We start from the raw sequence: 17,517 nt of genomic DNA on the forward strand, positions 1-17,517 counted from the left end.
GACTTGCCAGCAAGCTATAGGCCTATAGCATTACTATCAGTACTCTTCAAATTACTGGAAAGGCTAATCTACAACAGAATTTGTCAGAAGATCTTTGATGTAATACCAATTGAACAGGCTGGTTTTAGACCAAAGCGAAGCACCTGTGATCAAGTTCTGTCACTTACCACATTCATTGAAAGAGGATTCCAGGAGAGGCTTAAAACCTCCGCTGCTTTCATCGACTTGTCTGCAGCCTATGACACAGTTTGGAGGGAGGGTATGATATATAAGTTTCTTCAGGTAATCCCATGTAAACTGACAGCTCGTCTTCTAAACAACATGCTGAGTGATCGTACATTCCAAGTCATCATGGGTGCCAACAAGAGTACACAAAGAAAACTGAAAAATGGCCTGCCACAAGGCTCAGTCCTTGTACCTTTGCTCTTCAGTCTTTACATTGCTGACTTGCCAGAGACTCAGTCTAAAAAGTTTGGCTATGCTGATGATTGGGTACTAGCAACTGGGTCTAAATCATTTGAAGAAGCAGAGGAAGTCTTAACTCAAGATCTGGAAAAACTTGGAAGATATTTTCGACAATGGCGCTTGAAGCCAAACGCCAGCAAGACAGAGGTTTCATGCTTCCACCTAAACAACAAACTTGCCAAGAAAGAACTCAAAATTCAATTTGAGAACACATTGCTCCTCCATAACAGCACTCCTAAATACCTCGGCGTAACACTCGATAGAACTCTCTCCTTCAAAGCCCACTTAACAAAAACAGCGGAAAAGCTGAGGACCAGGAATAATGTTGTTCAAAAGCTTTGCGGAACTAGCTGGGGGGCTTCAGCTTCAACCCTGCGCTCAACAGCTCTGAGTCTTGTATTTTCTGCTGCTGAATATTGTGCACCTGTGTGGCTAAACAGTCCTCACACACACAGAATAGATGCCCAACTCAACAATACAATGAGAATGATTAGTGGAGTCATCAAATCAACACCTACTGAATGGCTTCCAGTTCTAAGCCACATACCACCACCAAACCTGCGTCGTAAAAATGCTCTCATCAGAGAATTTGAAAAAATTTCAAATAACCCAGACCTGAGAATACATGAGGATATTGAAAATGCAAATAAAACCCGCTTGCGATCAAGAAAGCCACCAACAAAAACTGCAATCGATACTGCTACAGAACAGAACTTCAATTTGCTTAGTGCATGGCAGCAGGAATGGACTATGAAGCAGCGAGATCAAATCCCATGGTTCTCCCAAAAGCCACCAGGTTTTGGCTTACCAAGGAAAGCTTGGTCGACTCTAAACAGAATTAGAACCAAGCACGGTCGATGTGTTGACTTGTTGTATAAATGGGGCAAAATACCATCGCCCTCCTGTGAATGTGGGGAAAAACAAACAATTGACCATATAGTGAAAGAGTGTGCAATCACAGCCTTCAGAGGAGGAACAGAAGAAGATTTCTTGATGGCAACTCCAGAGTCAATAGCTTACTTAAACGGACTGGATATATGACAAGGGATTATTCCAATGATGATCCTGAAAATGGAATGGATACTGATTGATACGTCTTGAAAGCCATACGCTAAATATATATATATATCTATATATTTGCCATTCTAATAGTGTTTCTTTGATGCATAAGTAGATGTTAACCCGTTCACAATTTGTTTTCAGGTGACTGGGCTGAATGAGCTAGCAGCGGGGGCGGGGGTTGCAGGTGACAACAATGGTGCCGGGGGTGGGGGTGGTCCACCTCCCCCTCACCAGTCACTGGGTCTGCAGTCGCGGCCGGTCTTCCAGCCGGGGTTCACACCGGACACTATGGGCCCAGCCTACACCGGCGTCCGTCACTCCGACGGACAGGACAACCGGCAGACCTATCTCGACATCATGGCTGACAAGGCCAAAATGGAAGATGTAAGACATGAAATCATTTCCAACAAATTTAATGAGTAAGGGTCAGAGCATATTGAACGTTTTTCAGGTGTTCTTAGAGTCGGCAAGGCAGGAAGCTCTCAGGTTGGCTGATTGGGTTGTCGCCTGGAAAACCGCTTGATGTGGTCTGGCCCTAATTTACAAATCATGTAAAGTAAATCCCGTTGTTGATATTACAGAACACTCAAATTTTGAGAAAATCATCTGAAATTCATTTTTCATAGATTTATCCATTACAAATATTCGTCATTATTAATCAATATTTCGTTTTTTAACAAAATTCATTTGTATGTTCACAGTTTTAAATTGTGTCTAGAATAAAGTGTTTTTCGTATGTGGACCAACAGTTTTTGAGACTCGTAAAAACTTGATGAAATGTTTTTGTTTTTTTTTAGAAAATTTGTCTAGTCTGGTTAAATGTAAAATCATGTTTATGCTGCAAATTAGCGTGTTTGTGTATATTATCGAGTTTTTAGAGCATTTTCATATGCTATCATACCCTATGATTTATGAAAAATAATAAGTTATCAAAGCTACGAATTATGGAGAAGAATGCGAATTACATGAAATTTCATGCTTTACGAAACATAAATTTTATATAGTGTGTGTTAGAAAACCGCTGAAAATGAATATGGATATTGATTTTGTCGATTTTGGTTGAAAGGTTTATATAGACCTATCTTTGATGAATTAATTTAGAAAAAATCTATTTGTTTCAATATTCCTTTACTGTTATTCATTTATTGATCACAATATTATACACGAACCAGACCCAATGTAAAACTTCTTTTGTTTCTGATTATTTTTCAAATAATATTTTTAATGAAGTCAACTATTATTATTTCTTCAGTGAATCAACTTCAATAATCGAAAACTTATTCTACTGTGTACTGTCTACTTATTTTATTGTACTGTGTCAATAAAGACTGATATTATTTAACATGTATTCCGAAAAATGCCTTGCAAATTCAAGAAAATATTTGAAAACAAAATGAAAATGTATTCTTAATTATTCCGATTTTCTAGGCTGAAGATCTGGATGTGAATGCTCGTATGCACGGAAATTGGACTATTGAAAATGGAAAATCCAAACTTCATCAGTTCATGCAAACCAACAAAATTAATGCAGACTACAAGTATACGGTCGTAGGAATGAGGTAAGGCTGTTTGATAAGTACAATCTCGTATAGAATCTGACATAGTTATACAAAATTGTACGGAAAACCAGTACATTGCAATTCCTTTGCTGCAAAATGTACTCTTAAATATTTGTTTCATCAAAGATTTTCGTAATCTTCTATATTTTTATATGAACATGAATATTAGAGGTATAATAATTGAATATGCCTAGGTAATCGATTCTAAAAATGAATGGCATTAATTATTATTAAACGAAAATAAATTTGATGAATTAGCATTTTTCATTGATATGAATATTTATGAATGTCTGTTCAGCGATTGAAAACATTGATTACAAACTAGCCTATGTAGATCGTAAAATCATGCTGATCATAAGCTCATGTAAAATCAGCTTAATCTCCCAAGTGATTTTCATCGTTTTAGCGGTCTTTGAGGCCGCAAATGAAGCAAATACTTTCTTACATCATTTTGTATAATTCATTATGCATAGAATTGTTGGAAAATATAGTCTATATATTTCCATGTTTAGTTTCAGAATATAAGATCTTGAAAATCCTTATTTTCGGTTTCACCAAGCTCGGTCAAGAACATGGTCAAACTGGATGCTTTATAAGTGTACACTGGAATTATCGATTTCAACTATCGCCGTAGAAATCGTTTGTTCCGGTGCACTCGTTTTAAACCGTACCTGATTCAAATGTACTGTATTGACCGAGCTTGGTGAAACCGGACCTAAGTTTCTGCAATAATAAGTTCAATTCCCCAAATTGTGAGTTTATTGTTTGAAAGTAAGGTTTATTTGAATGTGTGATATAAATTTGAGGTTCTGTGACGTATTCATCTATTCGAGATCTCGAGAACTTATAAAGAAAATAAAGATTATCAATTGAAAAGTTTCAAATGATAATCTTTTTCCGTTTATTTTGTAGATCAAATAGCAATGCATTCTGTGTAAATTAGTTTGAAATGCTTTTGAGATTAGAAAGTGAGTCTAAACTCAAAATCAATCTTTTACGTTTTTTATTTCATAACACGCAACTGTGATGAAGAAAACAAATGTTGGTATCTATCACTTATTGATATTTACGAACAATAATTAAAGAATTTTTCGCGTTGAAGCAGTGTTACCTAGAAATTGTTCTAGGTGATATTGTTTGAGTTGAATTGACCACGTACCTTGAAAGAATATATCTCTGACAACCAAGTTCTGCAAATTTGTGCATCTTTTGGTTCCAAATTATAAAATAACCTTCACGCTGTATGTATAAAGAGTTACGTTATCAGACAGTATTTAATCTCTATTATGATTATGTCAGAGTAATTCTTTTGGCGAACGTGGTATAAAGTCTCATTCCAATTCCGGTTCATTGTAACTGTCAATGAATTGGAATAAAATCTACCGAATCACAAAAGATATTTTTCTTCATCACAGGAGCTGTTGATGCCTGTGGCGTTTGATTATGAAATCTGTGAATGCATTGCTATTTGAATATTGATCCATTGATGTTGATGATGATTGTTTGTTTGGTAAGTACAGTTGAAAATTAAGTATTTCTTAATAAAATTGTTACTTCCAATAACTTAACTATTGAATAATTTAATTTTTTTTATAATTTTAACCAAAATATCTGTAAAAAATATTGATTTCAAGTTAGTATTTGATCATTGATCTTTTGCCACTAGGTTACCTTGGTTATTTTATTTTCTGGAAACTCTCCACCTATAAATTAAGGAATTGAATAATTTTTTTATCTTGTTTTGTGGCAATGAATACTAATACGATTACCCTGAAATTGTTATAATTTTATTAAACTTGAATTGCTGGTTCTAAGTAAGATGCTATTATGGATTACGAGGGTAAGTCAATTATTATCCGCAATATAGGTGTATTTTTCTTTATGTTGGTTGGACTGTTGATTTTCATTGATGATGTATTCTTTGTTCATTTGTGCTTATATCTAGGCTAGTTTCAAATAGCTATTTCAATTCCATCATCACTGGCATGCTGTTAATTATGGCAGTTACACTGTTCACTTGCACCAAATAAGAGTATAACTATTAATGGGATCAACCGTGTTTCGTGGTAGGAGAGTGGACAAAATTTATTGAATTTCATTCATAAACACTTAGTTATGGTAAAACACTATTCCCGTATAGCACTGAAAGTTTTGATTAATTTCCCCTGATACACCTTCCGACCTCGGAAAACGGTTCACTGAACGTTGGTGACAAGTGGAGCGGCCATAATTAACAACATGTCAGTGATTATGGAATAAAAACAGCATTTTGAAAATAGCCTAGATATAAGCACAAATAAGCAAAGAATGCATCATTAACGCAAATCAATAGTGCTGCCAACATTAACAGAAATACACCTACATTGCGGATAATAATTGACTCTCCCTCGTAATCAAAGAATATCTAGAACTTCTGTGTGTCTTTTTATCCCAGTACTATTTTCACAGTTTAGAATATAGGACCATGCATACTCCCCAACATTTATCAAACTAAAACTGCTCAATTAGTAAACAATTGTAATGATAATTGGGTAAATGATAAAATCTGAAGTTCCAGAATGATAACAAAAATGTTCCAAGTAGGCTACCAATTCCATCAAACTAATTATATTGATGAAAAATTATGTGTTTTGTATCAAGATTGTGATATTGTTTACTAATACCTTGTCTTTTACCAGTATTTTTGTATTAACTGCATGAACATAATAATTATTATGAAAATTGTAAGAAAATAATGACATTGCTGAATTTTAATGATTATTATTGTTAAGGTTGTGCATTCAATATATTTTTTCCAAAATTTGTTTTTCTTTTTCTAATCTATTGGACAGGTTCTTAGAACCTAATCTATTCAATTGAAATATTTTTATCAGCTTCTGTTAGCTAACAATAGGGCTTCAAAAGTCACTTTTTTGAGGCAGATGGTACACATACCCTACAAAAACTACTGGTCAGAAAAATATGCAAGTCTCCTCTTCAATATAGCAAAAATTACGTCAACTTTGTTTTTGAAAATTTGAAAAAAAATAAATTTTTATGCATTTTAAACTCCTTTTTCACATTCAATGTTCGTTCTATAGACTTCATAGCGCAACTTGTAGGGCTGTTCTTGATGAATAAAATTGATGCTTAAACTTCTTTTATAGACACAATAATAGCCGCTGGTATGTGTTCCTTTAAAGCACGGTTTTACACCTGCTATGCTCGGGCAGCAAGTGCAGCTGGAGCGATCTAGCGGAATTAGTTTGTCCCTAGAGCTAAGCGCTCGACGTTAATAAAAACTCTGCATTGAATTCTATCAAGAAACGTAGATTCATTGAAGCTAGTGAAATTCATTCTTAGTAGACAAACCTTTCATTTTAGTATCATTCAACATCCAAAGTTTGTTATTATGAGTTGATTTTGCCGTAAAATTCTATTCCAATTATTGTGTGATTAAACTCTGTTCATTCATTGGAAGAATTGAGTAACACCTAATAAAAATCGGTGTATTGTTTGCTTTTCAGGAGCTTTGTTGCTGAAATGAGTTTCTATGTGAAACAGTTACAAAGAAGTAAGTTGAAAAATCTGATTCCTTTCTATACTATTGATGTTATACATATTTTATTTCGTTGAATCATTTTCTTCCACTTCATTTTGGATTCTAGATGTAGCCTACCCAAGCAAAAAATCTTGATGTAGTCACAAGCATATAATTAATACAAAAAGTAATTTAGTAAAAAATGTATAACTGAAATTGGGGGGTTTCTCTAGAATCGTTGAACATTATATATATATTTGTAATAGTCTTATATGTACTATAAAAAACAAGTTTTCAGCCTAGTGTTCGAAATTTGACAATTCAGAATATTATAGTTCACTCAACTACGTAATTATTATTCATGAGTGTTATGCATCATGACTTTCATTATTTTTAATTATTAAAATAATTATTTATTAATTTACAGCTATAATAGGCCGAGAATCCGGCTCGAACAAACAGCAAGCATCGAAAAGCTGTGCCCTGTCAATTGTAAGGCAGTTGTACCATTTGGGAGTAATAGAAGCCTATCAAGGCACTCTGAAGAAGAAGGAAACTGAGCAGGTGCCGCCCTATGAGGTGAACGTAGCGCCCGATCTGGTCGAACGAATCCAAGATGTCCTCCAGAGTCTCGAAGTCAAACCTGTCCGAATTGTAAGTACCATGATCATCTATTATTTTCCTTCCATGAGAGTATTTATTATTGTAAATTGAATGCATTCTATTTTTTGTATGTATTGTTTTTGACAATGAAGAATTTTATAAAATTATATGTGAATTATCATATCGTACAATAATATCTTTATTATTCTAACTCGGATGTTATGTTGGGTTCTATACCGGCGCGATATTTCTAAGGGTATAAATTGCCGAGGATATATCTACAAGATAAATCGCTCGGGGATCCATACAGCAAGCGATTAATCGACATGAAAGGAATGTGAAGAGGAACAATAAGTTATAATTTTTGAATTCTGAACAGGTTTGTGACTTCAGTGATATGAGTAGCATGGATGTTATTATTTATAGATAATACAGACATTTTATGATGAACCTCGAAAAAATTACTTGCAATTTATCACTAGGACCGACAGCAAGCAGCAAGTGATTTTCCCTGTTCTGAGACGCTGAAAATCGCGCCAATGTGAACCATTTCCAACGCCTCCATTCATTTTACATGTATTTGACAAAGGAATACATCATTTGTCTGTGCTTATCGCGCGGGTGATATCGCCAGGTAGAAATCACCCAGGTGTGAACCCCGCCTAAGAGTTATTATTTACAATGAGAGCAATTGTTATTTGTGGAAAAATGTGTGCTTTTTCATTCACATCTTGTAGCATTATACAACAAGGAACTAAAAGATATACACTGTGAAAATGAAATAAAACATCAGGAACTACTTTTCCAAAAGAGCAAGCTCGAATTTGTGGAAGGAATTTTCAAAGGTTCAACTCCCAAATAAAATGTTTGGTTTTGAAATATCTAAATTTGAAAATCTACTTTGTAAATTCATGGACTGAAACTTTTGTGAAGTGAAAAACTACAAGACTTAACCTATTTCGGACTATGTGTAACCTTATCTAAATTTGGGAGAGGAATAGCACAAGGTTGCCTTATTTTTCCTCTCCCTATCATTTCGATGATATACTTATTTTATGAATGAATAAAGAATATACTGGTTTTTTATTGATGTTTACTATGGCTTAATCAAGGTCTGATAACTACTGATATCATATTTGTTGATAATAAAATTAAAATAGAATAAACTCACTCAATTACTCTGTCAATTACGTGTATTTTCATATTGGAATACCGATATTATTTTTGATTGTTTTTCTGTTTGCCAGTCGCCCTAACAATCAAGTAATTTTGTAGCAAAAAATATTATAATTTTGCTGTTTAAAGCATTTGATCGTTTAGCGATGTGCGAAATGCCTGAGGCTTTTGAAGGCTCATAGCTGTCATACAGGAGCCATGAGGTTTCAATAGCCCAAGAGCAAGCGGGCTTAGACTAATTACGCTCATTATTATTCCAGGAAGTTGTTGAAGCTATAATATTGACATTGATTTATGAGGTTGAGACTAACAATATCTTGCTATTCATTTCCTAGGTAAGAAAGGTAATACAGCATTGAAGATTCACTTATTCTATGGATTCAGAGTCAAGATCAATCAATGATAAACTACAGCCAGCTCATAGTAGTTTGATTATTACCTCAAGCAGGAGTAAAAGAAGAGATTAATGATTATGATTTTCAAAGAATTCTTGTCCATTCTTCAGGATTGTCGAATGATTCTTGTCGATTTTCTAAAGACTCTGTTTAAAGTTGAATTATTACATTTTGTATCTCTTATAATTATTGTATTTCAAATTTTGTGAAGCATAAATTAGAATTAGCAATGTAATATGGCTAAAGAATACAAGCACTTCAGATGCATTTTCTTGATGATTATTGGCTGTAAGAAATGATGTTGCTTTGTAGCCGGAAAGCAGTGATGCGCCTGTGTCTCTGCTCACGAATCACGTGTTGGAGAAGTTCGTGAACAGCAAGCCGCAAGTGGCCGGGGTCGTGTCGTGGTCGCCACCCACTCAGAACTGGAATCCCTGGACTGGGTGCAACATCGACGAAGGTCCTTTGGCTCACGTAAGTATTATCAGGGCCTAATTATCCTACAAGTAGGGTTTAATTTGTATATTTTCTTCGCCATTAGAACAAAGTATTATTTGTTAATGACAATTAAGACACATGGAAAATTGGAACATTTAAAAAAATTTTAATCTCAATTATGAAAATTTATTATTAAATCATTGAAAAATATATTTCCTTGGCGAATAAAATATAATTATTTTTAACAAGAATGAACAGCTATAATACCAGAACAGTGTTATACAGCATTGAATACCGGAACAGTTATACAGCATCAACTATCATCCTCTATGGAAGGCAGAGATTTGTTTCTATGGATCTGCAGGAAAATAAGTTCTTCGAAGGCCTGTCTAACTGATATGGGAGTTCCAAAATTAGAAATTTGAACTATCGGAATAGACCAACAACTTCTATAGATTTTTAATTATTATATTTTTCATACAAATGACTTCTTGAAACCAACTTTTGCTATTGTTCTTGAAACTTATTTCATTTCACTATTATGTGGTTTGCGAATCCTGAAATATTTGAGTTTTCACTGGATCCTTTGATATTACAGGCATCATTGGATCAAATAAGTGAAGATCTAGCTGAAGGATTCAAAAACAAGATGCAGGGTGACACTGACTTTCAAAAGTCGGTTAATGATAGAAGCCAACTGCCCATTTTTAGTAAGAGAGGAGAGATCATGTCAGCAATCAATGAGAATCCAGTCATTATCATCAAAGGAAATACGGGTTGCGGAAAGACTACCCAGGTAAGCTTCTTTATTATGTTCATCTGATAGAAACACTTATCTTTAATTATTTTCCAATTGTAAAAGAAATTTTAATTTAGTGGTTACCAGGATCTCAACCGGCGACACTTCTACTGCAGATGTTTATTTCCTTTCTCATAACAGACATCGATATCTCAAATTTGTCCAGTTTTACTTCAATAGAACTAATTTTCCCTGTACAACCATGATCGTGTTTCTATATAGTATTATTTTTTACACTCAACCTAAAATGCATTGCTTTTGTCGATCATATTGACAATTTCAACAATGCATAGCGATTTCTTTGCATAGAGAAAAAATATCATATGAAAATACCCCATGGTATTTATTTATTTATTCAACAATGATGAAACACATAATCATAAAATATGGTATAGGGTGTTTATGCTCCAAATTCAACTGTTAACTCAAGCTGATAGCCCTAGTAGTTATTTTTCGTGGAGATATGTGACGCTGGTAGTCTCTCATACTTTGCCATTCTTATGCCGCATTCACATGTTGGTCCAATGAAGGCCAACTTCGACCAGCGCCAATGTGTGGATGGGTACCGTTTTGCCAGCGCTGGCCTCCATTGGCCTTCGTAAGGAATTGTACCTTTACCAGGCTGGTTCAGCGACTGGACTAACATGTGGCTGCAACATCACACTCTCACCCGACCAAAACAGTAATAATAGACAGTTATCGGCTTGAAATTTGGAACATATGACAAATAGCATGTGATATCTACTTATGCTATTTTTTCTCTATGGTAATCGCCTATTAAAAAATAATCTAATGTTATGCATCGATATTACAATAAATTAATATGACATTTCTTCTAATGTTTTCATCCTAGCTTGAACTATTGGGTTGGTAATTACTAAACTTTATTAAACGCTTCTATCACTTTTACAATAGTAAACGTATAATAGTACAATAGTTGTAGTATAATAGTTGGTACAATAGTACTTCCAACTTGTTGAGTAGTCTTGACGCGTTTCAGGGTGCTGAAGCAAGCGAGGAGTACCTTAATACTCAATTATTATTGACAATCTCCAGAAAATAAGGAAAAAATAGAATATAATTGAATTGTTGGCAGGTATGCCAGTATATTTTGGACGTCTACATCCAGATAAGGCGTACCTTTATACTAATTATTATTGACAATCCTCAGAAAATTGGGAAAAATGCAATATATTTGGATTGTTGGCAGGTATGCCAGTATATTATGGACGACTACATCCAGACGGGGCAGGGTGGCTACTGCAACATAATAGTGACGCAGCCGCGGCGTATCTCAGCCGTGTCGGTGGCCGACCGAGTGGCCAGTGAGCGCTGTGAGGAGACTGGCATCAGTGTTGGCTATAGTGTCCGCTTCGAGTCTATGCTGCCCAGGCCCTACGGTGGAATTATGTTCTGCACTATAGGTGGGTTTCTTCAGTCACACTTCAATCCTATTCATTAACAAGTAGGATGGAAATGACGCTATGTGATAATGGTGTGTCTAAAAGAAAACAAAAATTATAGAATAGAAAAACGTTTATTGAATCAATATAAGCCACCTCAAGCAAACCTTGAAGAGGCTGCTTGACAAGGTACTATATACAGAACATCTAAATTCATAAATATATATATATATATATATATATATATATATAATATATATATATATATATATATATATATTATATATATATATATATATATATCAGTGAACATTATTTTCACAAGAATTTACTTAACAGCATTTTTTTTTCATTCATCATCCCACTGACCACCTATTCAAGGGGTATATGGATTCGTCGATGATTTTCTAAGTCAAAAATCTTTAAGTCAATATTTGCATTTCATAATGCAAAAAGAATTCATAATCAGAATAAGGGCATACTTGTAACAGCTCCTCCTTCACCTTTACTTCACCTAATTCTAAACTTCTCACCTTTGATAGCCTTCAAGATGTGCTGGCAATAATAATAATAATAATTTCTCTGATTGCCAATGAATTGCAACCAGAGGAGTTTATTGACAAAACATATACATAATTATTATATTATACATACAAAAGTTGCTAATACTAAACTTAGTTCTAATAATACCCCACTCTAATAAATATGTGTCGGGGTGATCATAATATTCTTTTCTAAAACATGTATAGAAACTTTAGTTAGTAATTTTAGTTATAAAGGTTTGTTAGTTATTAAAGGTAGAATATAATACTTATAAGTATTGAATTGTAAAGCTGGATTCCAGCACTCTTCACCCCCCTCTCAAACATACTAGTTCGATGAATGTCGTCTCTGATGTTTTGTCTGAAACAAAGAGCCTCCAAAATATAATAGACCTGGGAGTGGGAGAATCTTTAATTCTTCGAAATAAGCTCTGCAACTTGTTGTAATAGATTCGCCCACCATCACTCCAACTTCCCACTTTTCAATCCTAAATATATGTATTGCATGACTTGAACTAACCCAAAATACAACACCGTATGAAAGGAGAGAATGAAACGGAGCAAAATAAACACTTATGAGCGTTCCTGTATCTATAAATTTCTTCAGGGTTCTAAGAAAAATTACTGCCGAGTTGAGCTATTATGATTGTAGGCTCAGCTCTCAAAAACCTTGAAAGTGTTATAATATATAGTCAGCCTGAACTTACAGCAAAATTATAACGTGGGCAAAGATTAGGCAGATTACACTGAAATATATGGAGGAGAGTAATCAATAATAATTATTGTATTTTACTGTAAGCAGAATTTCAATTCTGATGCAATTTGTATCTACAGATGCACTTTATGATATATTTCACTTATGATGTTCAGTCTGTATAGTTTTAAGTATAGAATTAATTTTTCGTGAATATTTTGGCGAATTCAATGTTTGGACGATACATTTGTATGACACGGCAACGCTTGTAATATTGCATTCTTCGCTGGAGAAGAATTGTAGATTGAATGAAATCCATCGATTATGTCAACAATCTCAGAAAATTTCTGCAATTGAATGATAATATAAAAAATTCCATTTTTTTCAATTGGAAATACTATGATATTTTGTTTTCAAAAATGTATTTTTAAATATTAAATTGAATTTGTCTACAGGAGTTCTACTGAGGAAGCTTGAGAATGGGCTGAGAGGCGTCTCTCATGTGATCGTTGACGAAGTCCATGAAAGAGACGTCAACACTGATTTTATAATGGTGATATTGCGTGATATGATCCACAACTACCCAGATTTAAGAGTCATTCTCATGTCAGCCACCATCGATACATCAGTTTTTGCTAGATATTTCAACGACTGTCCTGTCCTTGAAGTTCCTGGTCGCGCATTTCCAGTGCAAGGTTAGCAAATTATATTAATTTGTAGTTTTAGTTTATGAATTTACTTCAATAATGATAAATAAGTCTTGAATATAAGTTTTGTAGCCTATCTAAATGTGGCTCATTTAGGATATCGTATTGTTTGCATGATCAGAATAATGATAAAATCTGTAGTGAGCTATTCTAATGCTGAATAATTGATTTAGTATTAAATGATTCACTTAGTTACTGATCCATAGATTTATTTAAAAAAATGTTGAAAACTTGAAATATTGATAATTCCGCTACAATCAAGCTTAATTTTGCATTGTTTTTTTCCGAACAATAAAACTGAATTCCCGATATGGGAACCTTCATTATTACTTCATATTTATTTGATGCAAGATAGTAACAAGTGCACTGCTGTTTCCTGTTCCTAGATTATTTTTTGTGCATCAAGATGATTTGTTTTATTCAAATCAAATTATTTCGATTAGTTTTATGTATTCTTATCAGTTTCAAAACATGCATAATATGAGTTGAAAAATCTCTTCTCTTAGGTTCGGAACCCACCTAAAGCTGTAGGTCCACTCATATCTCATCCTTACCCTTCCTATTACCTACACACACGCCTGAAGGTCATATTTAGGAAAATAAATTCATTTTTTTTTTTACTTTTCCTATACAGTAGAATATTGCTTGTGTGAAATTATTGTTGCTTGTGCTGATTATTACTGTTATTTATTGTTGAAACTATTATTGCTGGTGGTGATTATTCTTGAAAGTATTCACTTATATTCATTTATATCTATTGAATATCGACCTAATTTAAATCGTCAAGATGGTAATTTACAATTAATTCGGGGAATTAATTAAACTTTTATTGCTTGTGGTAATTATTCTTAAAAGTATTCACTTATTGATTTGTAGCTATTGAATATCGACCTAATTTAAATCGTCAAAATGATTATTTACAATTAATTCGGAGTTAGGGATACAGTAGTTCATTAAGCAATAACAATTTTTATTTGCATTGAACTTTTTATCGAGTGTATACTAAGTGTATTCTTCACTTGACGATGTCCAACTGTGTACTTGTGTGATGGTATGCTGTGTTGAATGAATCTGATCTTATTTGAATTCTAAACACTTGGCCATTCATCGCATGTATTTTCAGAGTATTTCCTCGAGGACTGCGTGCAAATGCTGAACTTTGTTCCACCTCCGGACATCCGCAAAAAGAAGAGCAGAGACAAGAACGATGGAGAAGATGGAGTGGAGCAGACTGACATGGACGACAACATGAACAAGTTTGTGGCCGACACCTACTCCTCCCAAACCAGGATGAATGTCGGTCTCATCAGCGAGAAGGATATCAGCTTCGAACTAATCGAGGTCAGCATGATATTCAAATTCAATGATGAATCTCTAAAACTATTTTTTGTCAAGCCCATATGCAAAATATCTTACTATAATAAATATAATTCAAGCAATCAATATAGGTAAAGATTAGATACTACGTAATAACTGAAATTCAGTACAGTGGATTACAACTTGAGAAGAAGGCCGTTGGAATTCATGTAAATGCTAATTGAATTGTAATCCGGCATGACTGCAACGAAAAGTCAGACTACATAATGATACAGAGCACCAGCTGAATCTATTAACTCTGAATATTAATTTTGACCTGAATTCATACATAACAATAAATAGAAGTTTAATAACATGAACTATATTATAATAATGTTTTTACTATGCTATTATTTTGAAATCATTCAATATTGGTGTATTCAGTTATTTGGTGTATTCAGTTATTTAGTGTATTATAGTTAAATTAAATTTGTATGCCTTATTATTTTGATTGGTTATATTTTACAATTTTAGTATTATTAAATCTCTCACAAGTCTTGTAGTATTTCTCTACGTAACTATTATACACTCCTTTACCATGGTAGTCAATTTTTATCATACTTTGTGTTGATGAACACACTTTACTTTTAAAAAGTGGGATATAGATTTTTGTATTCTATTATATTATTAAGCGAGCAATTTCTGTATTTATGTATGTCCAACGGATCTCAAAAACGGCTCTAACGATTTAGGCTCTTGCAATATAGGAGGTTCTTGATAATTATAAAAAATCGATTGCACAGAGTATCATTTCTGAGAAAACTTGCTGGAGGATAATAATTATTCATCCTTGGAAAAACAGCTGCTAATTTCGTCGTCTGTCGATAATGGAAGATGCGAGTGCGTGTGTGGGAGTGAGACAGAATTATGTTCAGCTGTTGAACTATTACAATCAATCAGCTTATCTCACGAGAAATATTATCTAGAAATTTTAATCGACTTGATCAAAATATCTGATTTGTTGGTATGACCAACGATATGATTTTATTCAGGATTCATTATTTATTTATTTATCAAAATATTGTAGCAATCATAGTATATCATTCTAAATTAAAGTATATCCAAATTTTTAAGTTAATCATTACTTTACAGTTTTAAATTATTAGTGAGTGTTATTTTTTATTCTCAATTCAATTAGGTATTTATAGTAAAAATTTAACAACTTAACAAATCAAATGTTAATAAATCAAACACTTATCACAAGAAAATAAAATGAAGTAAACTACCCAGAACCAAAAAAACTAGAAATTGTTTCAGCCACCACTGGCCAGCAATAGAAAAGTCTTTGACCGCTGGTGGCAGTCGCAAAAAAGTCCCATTCAAAATAAAAAACAAAATACAAGTTACAATACAAAATCGAATTGATGACAAGAAAAACTATTTAATTTTCAATTTGGTTTGTAAACAATCTAAATTCGAACTTTTCTGTTTGTAAATGTTTGGACTGAAAATTGGACCTGAATTCAAGTGTATGTAACAAGTGTGTAACATAACCTACTTTTGGTCTATTTTTAGTGTGTAAAAAAAAATCGGGGAAGAAACAGTTTTGGGCTGATCCTGTTAGTCCTTCCCTAATTATTTTAAAGAATTGTGTTCTGTTTATCAATAAATAAATATAAACTATGCTTTTATGCTTCTATGCTTTTGTATTCCGGAGCAAAGCTCAATGCCCCGATATTATTGATTATTCTATAATTAGTATAAAAATTATCAATTTTCGCAAAACCTAAAAGAAAATTCACTGCTTTTAAAAATTTCTCTTGAAACATATTTCTGTGTATATGCATTTCTAAGTAACCCGACCAGACAGACAATCATTACAAACCAGTAAGTGAATATTTTCGACTTGAGTTTCTAAAATTGTGTATTATATTTTTTACGCAGGTCATGTAAGTTAGCAGAGCTCTTAACAGAAACTACTTGATCCTTCTCTCTTGTTCGTCGTTATGGTATTATTATCTTGACATTTTAATAATGTTGCAGTCTCTGCTGAAGTACATCAAAGGACTGAACATACCAGGAGCAGTGCTTGTCTTCTTGCCGGGCTGGAATTTAATATTTGCCCTGTTCAAGTATCTGCAACAACATCCTGTATTCGGTGAGAGTACTACTTGATTTTTTTCAATTTTATATTTTATTGCATTTTTGTATTGAAAACTCGGTTTCAGGACGATATTAGAAATATAGAATTCCTTCAAAATCTAGAAGTTGGTGTTTGGAAAACCGTGAGTTGATTTATAAGCTTCTAAATGAAGCTATAAAATTCAAAATTCAAATTAAAGTTCAATCTCTCTAAATTATGTTTTTTGAGTGGCCGTAGTCGAGTGAATTAGATGCTGGCTTTATAATCCAGAGGCCCGGGTTCGAATCAGCCTGGGCAAGATATTTTTCTCGGGTCACTCCCGTGTTTCGGAGGGACACTTTCCGTCGGTCCTGGCTGCCTAAAAAGCAATCAATAGGTCACGTCAGAGGACCTAATTGATCAGTTGCGACCTGAAAACTCTGACACCAGACCTGAGTCAGCCAGGTCACACGATATTATTATTATTTAAATTAATATTTCTCAAGATGTTATATTTATACTAGGAATGCGATTCTTAAGTGATTGGCTTAGGCCCCCGCAAAGTAGACCCACGCTAATCCACGAAAAGCAACCCACGCCGTGGGATGTTTTGTATTGCTAGGCTTTTCCAGACATCACAGTAATACATGCGATGAATAATCCACTTGTCAGCTGATTAATTATGAATAATTCTATAGCAATGGTTTACAAAACATGCCACGGCGTGGGTTGCTTT

General features: G+C 33.7%; 1 protein-coding gene across 1 annotated transcript in view; it reads left to right on the plus strand.

Moving 5' to 3' along the window:
* LOC111043256 (ATP-dependent RNA helicase A) overlaps positions 1-17,517 on the plus strand; it is a 42,178-nt gene that overhangs the window by 5,498 nt on the left and 19,163 nt on the right. Inside the window, exons 4-13 of the mRNA XM_022328162.2 lie at positions 1,669-1,911; positions 2,956-3,086; positions 6,593-6,639; positions 7,034-7,260; positions 9,093-9,254; positions 9,817-10,014; positions 11,228-11,441; positions 13,112-13,351; positions 14,487-14,704; positions 16,703-16,817. Coding sequence (XP_022183854.2) covers positions 1,669-1,911; positions 2,956-3,086; positions 6,593-6,639; positions 7,034-7,260; positions 9,093-9,254; positions 9,817-10,014; positions 11,228-11,441; positions 13,112-13,351; positions 14,487-14,704; positions 16,703-16,817 — 1,795 coding nt within the window. The remainder of the gene's footprint in view (positions 1-1,668; positions 1,912-2,955; positions 3,087-6,592; positions 6,640-7,033; positions 7,261-9,092; positions 9,255-9,816; positions 10,015-11,227; positions 11,442-13,111; positions 13,352-14,486; positions 14,705-16,702; positions 16,818-17,517) is intronic.

The sequence above is a fragment of the Nilaparvata lugens genome, chromosome 5 (genome assembly GCF_014356525.2).
Source record: "Nilaparvata lugens isolate BPH chromosome 5, ASM1435652v1, whole genome shotgun sequence".
Taxonomy (NCBI): Eukaryota; Metazoa; Arthropoda; class Insecta; order Hemiptera; family Delphacidae; genus Nilaparvata; species Nilaparvata lugens.